This window comes from Antechinus flavipes, chromosome 6 (genome assembly GCF_016432865.1).
Source record: "Antechinus flavipes isolate AdamAnt ecotype Samford, QLD, Australia chromosome 6, AdamAnt_v2, whole genome shotgun sequence".
Lineage (NCBI taxonomy): Eukaryota > Metazoa > Chordata > Mammalia > Dasyuromorphia > Dasyuridae > Antechinus > Antechinus flavipes.
In genome coordinates, this window is record NC_067403.1 from 244,822,480 (window position 1) to 244,827,778 (window position 5,299).

Sequence of the window (5,299 nt, forward strand, 5' to 3'; positions counted from 1 at the left end):
TACTTAAATTCATTTGTTGACTTTGACCTTCTAAGAGAGAATATAGAATGTTCACACTTAGCAGTGATCTTTACAGAATAGAACATTAGATGCTAACTATTCATAGGAAAACTCTACATAAATTGTAAAGGCTAAGAGTGATATAAGAAATCATTTTAATAACACCCTCTCTCTACCTCCTTTCTAGATTTCTAAGTTAGAAACTGAGGCCAATAGAAAGAAAGTTATTCACTTATTCTGAATTCAATATTTCCACAGCCAAAAGAAACTGACAAAATGGAAAGAAGTAATGTTACATTTGTGGTGGAATTCATTCTTCTGGGATTTTCTGATCTTCCCAACCTCCGACGTCTTCTATTTGGAATTTTCTTAATTATCTATATAAATATTCTCATAGGAAATGGTCTGCTCATTGTTATAACTAAGATAAATCCTACTCTTCAAACTCCAATGTACTTTTTCCTTGGAAACTTTTCCTTCTTGGAAATCTGTTATACATCAATCACTCTCCCTAGAATGCTAAAAGATATTTGGACTCAAAAGGGAAACATCCCTTTCTTAGAATGTGCTACACAAACTTGCTTCTTTTATATTCTAGGAGCTGCAGAGTGCTTATTCCTGGCTGTGATGGCTTATGACAGATATGTAGCCATCTGTAAGCCTCTTTACTATCCTCTCATCATGAATCACAAGGTATGTGTCCAACTGGTGATTGCTGCCTGGATCACTGGGGTACCAGCTCAGATAGGTGTCACATATCAGTTTTTCTCTCAAAAATTTTGTGGTTCTAACAAACTGAATCATATTTTCTGTGACTCCTCAATTCTGCTGGAGATTGCCTGTGGAGACACATATCAGAAAGAGATCTCTTTACTTGTTAATACTTTCTTTTTTGTCGTGATTCCCTTCCTGTTGATACTCATATCCTATTTCCGAATCATAGCCACCATCCTGAAGCTACCATCGACTTCAGGGAAATCCAAAGCCTTTTTTACCTGTTCTTCTCACCTTATGGTTGTATGTTTATTCTATGGTTCTGTTACTATTGCGTATCTGCGATCCAAATCTAGTCATTCAGCTAAATCAAACAAAGTCTTCGCTCTTTTCTATACTATTATGACTCCAGTGTTAAATCCCATGATATATAGTCTGAGGAACAAGGATGTAATTGTTGCAGTGAGAAAACTCCTTCTAAAATGATATGATTCATTAACCAAATGATCAAATCTAAAATAAAAATTTAGTTTTCCTTTCTTTTTGTCATATTAGGGCTAAGAAGTAGATTTCTGTTTTTCATAAGTAATCTATGATATATTTTTTTAAGTAGAAGAAATTATATTTAAAGATTTCCAATGCCTTCTATGATGTCTAGTTTATTTCACTAGTCCTTGACTTGGTAATCTCACATGGTGAGTACTTTCTACAGAAACATCAAGTGAAACTGAATGTATCTGAATTGCTCTGTTAAATTACAATTCAAGGAACTTTTTAAGGAGCTACTTCTATGTGAAGGATTGTGCCAAGTTTTGGGCACAGTCACTGTCATCAAGGACATTGAAATCTAATGAAGGAAGAAAAAGAAGTTGAAGTTTGATTGGAAAAGTGAAGTGGGCACCACAATCTCCCCATTGCTGTTAGCATGATGTTCCATTTTGTGAAACCAAGCAAAGCTGCTTTTAACAAAAGAGTGTGTGTGTGTGTGTATATGTGTGTGTGTGTGTGTATGTGTGTGTGTGTGTGTGTGTGAGCACGTGTGTGTGTGAAATAGTGAGAAAGAGACAAAAAGACAGTGCCACAAAAGCAGAGGTAAAGAAAAACACAGAGAGAGACTGAAACACAGGGAGAGAGAGTGATAGAGACAGAAAGAGAGAGAAAAAAAAGTAATACACAGAGAGAGGGAATTCACACCTCAAATTCCTAAGTGCACATAATAGGGAGGATGATTAGGTGTAGAGAATATTAGATCTTATTTGCAAATTTTATGGTAAAATATGGAGAATGGCTTATTCCATCCTCCAATGAACAAATGGTATGGCCAAGAGGATTCTCAACTATTGCTTGGGCACTTCATAAGGCCTAATGGTCCTCCATTTCCCAAAGAAGTTTAGGTTTTCAGTGTTTGTCTATCCAATTATTATAAATATTTCTATTCTCTATTCCACGTGGAGCTATAGGAAGATGATTTAATAAAACTTACAAATGTTAAACTTACTGGACTTTTCATTAAAATGTGGTACTATGCTTAGGAGAAAAGCTATCCCCCAAGGCTAAGAAAGGCAAGAATCCTTTCTACTTAAAAATGACAAAATGATTTTGATTAAAGAACCATTTGTAGAAGAGAAGTTAGTTTTCTTTGCTTGGTAGGTTATTAGTTGTGTTATATGCTATTTCTTCTGTGGTAAATAGTGTAGTAAAGTACTAAGCCAATAGCAATGACAACAAATTTTCACTCTGGAAATTATTGTTGAAATTTGGGTTAATTATTGACATGGTTAGAATCTCAGTGTCCTACCCTGTGCAATGCAAATACCTGTAGTACAAACATTAAGTGATGATGGTAGATTCAGATAACATAATGCATGGTAGCATATTTTTATATATTAAAGAAATTTCTGGATTTAAGATGGAGGTTAAATTGTAAACTAAATCAGAGACTTGCTTGAGATGTTCTTCATCTTCAACCATCCTTAAATAATAACTCTAGAGAAATTCTAGAGTGGCAGAACTGATAAAAGACCACAAAATAAATTTGCAGCTCTAAACAATTTACAATGTTAGGAGGAAATATCTATTTCCGCAAGGTGAGAGTAGAACACAGGACAGAAGAGGCCACCCCAGGGCAATCCTAACCCAAGCAAAGCAAGATCTGGCCTTGGGAACCACTGAATCTTTGGTAGTAGCAGCTACTGCTCTTAGTGCTCTCATTGCAGGTACGTAAGGTGGCTGAACAACTCATCAGAAGGAGATCTCTTTGCTAGCAAAGAAGCAGGAAGTTTTTGCTTTGCTCACATTTTATGGGCTAGAACTCTGAACTTGAAACAATTAACTCAGTGGAATTAATAAAGACAATGGTTGTTTAGCATGGTGCTTAATAAGTTCTCTAGTTCACTACACCTACTTAGTACTTAATACAGTTCTATAACATTCACACTTACGATAAGAAAGCATATAAGCTCAGACAAACTCAGCCAGAATCAGAACTAGGGAAGACAGAGAAGTGGTGGCAGGCTCTCCTCCTTTACTTCTCCACTGAAATCAAGATCCCGAAGGCCTCCAGAAAACTAGCCAAGTCCCAAGTGAAGGACATAGAACTTCGAAGGAGACACTAAAGAATTTGGATTTTAACCTCTGTCTACTTACATGGTGATTACTGAACTGAAACAAAGGCTGCTTCCAGAGAACCTCAAGAAAACCTAAACAACAGAACATTAAGCTCACACTCGTATTTCTGTTGCAATCCTGGGAGACTGGCTCAAGGCAAGGAGGTACACTACCAAACTAGAGTTAGTAGCCAGTGCTAATCAGGGTCTGTCTGCACATTTTACCAGGAGAAAAGAATGCTTATGTTCACTCAGAGAACAGAGCACTGGAAAGGACAGAAATAAACATGGGTTCTTAGATTTTATCTCCTTGGAAGAACTGAAAATGTAAAGGTTCTTTGAAGTATCTCTGAAAAATGCTCCTCAAACTCTGAAGCTCTTTGATGGTGAACCTTCCATCCTAGAAGCAGAATCCTAATCATGTAATAGGGTAGGGAGATGAGCAAACAACAGAAAATAATTCTGATAATAGAAAATTACTGTTATGATAAGGAAAATCAAAACACAAACTTAGAAGATAAGAGTCCAAATTCCTACATCCAAAGTGTCCAAGAATAAAAATAAATGAATCAGTCTTAGGCCATGGATGAGCTAAAAATTTAATTTGCAAATCAAATAATAGAAGAAAAAGAAAAAAATTAAGAAGGGAAATGAGTGACATAAGAAAAGCAGGTAAAACAAGGCAAAAGCTTGGTGAAGAAGACATATGCACAAATAAACACTGAAAAAAAATAACAAATTAAAACACAAGTGTTAGCCAAATGATAAACATGGGAAAAAACACCAGTGAGGAAAAAATACTTTAAAAACAGAATTGGCCAAAATTTTGAAAACAAAAATTTGCTTAAGAAAAAATAATTCTTAAAATGCTCGAGTTTACCAAATAGTTAGGAAGGTATACAGTCTTGCTGGAAAAAAAAACAATCCCTTAAATAATTAGTTGAGCAAATGAAAACTAATGGGTTTATAAGAATAAAGAAATAATAAAACAATAACAAATAATGAAAAAAAGACCATGTGCATTATCTCATTGGAAATGCTTTCAAGGAGGTTAAAATCTTTTCTTTTCTTTTTTTTTTTTTTTTTTTGATTTTCAGTGTTTCTTTATTTTTAATACACATTGCTTTATAAGTCATGTTGGGAGAGAAAAAAACAGAGAAAATGGGGAAAAATGGGAGAAATAAAAAAAAAAGAAAACAAAAAGAAATAAACATAGTATGTGTTTATTTGCATTTAGTCAAAGAATTAAAGTCTAATGACAGAATAAAACAACAACAACAACAAAAAAAGCTAAAATTGGGCTACGAAAGTAGGGAAAGCACTCCTGAATTTTGGAAGCATGATGTTTTTTTTTTCACTTTTTAAAAACTTTTTTATTGACAGAACATTACCTGGGTAATTTTTTATATTATCCCTTGCACTCACTTCTGTTCCAACTTTTCCCTTCCTTCTCTCCACCACCTCCCCTAGATGGCAAGCAGTCATATATATATTAAATACATCATAGTATATCCTGGATACAATATATGTGTGCAAAACTGAGCAGTTCTCTTGTTGCACAGGGAGAATTGGATTCAGAAGGTAAAAATAGCCTGGGAAGAAAAAACAAAAATGCAAACAGTTTACACTCATTTCCCAGTGTTCCTTCTCTGGGTATAGCTGCTTCTATCCATCATTGATTAATTGGAACTGAGTTAGATCTTCTCATTGTCAAAGATATCACTTCCATCAGAATACATCCTCATACAATATCATTGTTGAAATATATAATAATCTCCTGGTTCTGCTCATTTCACTCAGTATCAGTTCATGTAAGTCTTTCCATGCCTCTCTGTATTCATCCTGCTGGTCATTTCCTACAGAACAATAATATTCCATAATATTTCATATACCACAATTTACCCAACTATTCTCCAATTGATGGGCATTCATTCATTTTCCAGTTTCTACCCACCATAAACAGGGCTGCCACAAACATT

General features: G+C 34.8%; 1 protein-coding gene across 1 annotated transcript; it reads left to right on the top strand.

The window, feature by feature from the left end:
* The first annotated feature begins 237 nt into the window (after positions 1 to 237).
* Positions 238 to 1,200, top strand: LOC127541462 (olfactory receptor 10AG1-like). The gene has a single exon (XM_051966716.1). It carries the CDS (start codon positions 277 to 279, stop codon positions 1,198 to 1,200), a length of 924 nt encoding a protein of 307 aa, XP_051822676.1. The 5' UTR covers positions 238 to 276.
* The last annotated feature ends 4,099 nt before the right edge of the window (positions 1,201 to 5,299 follow it).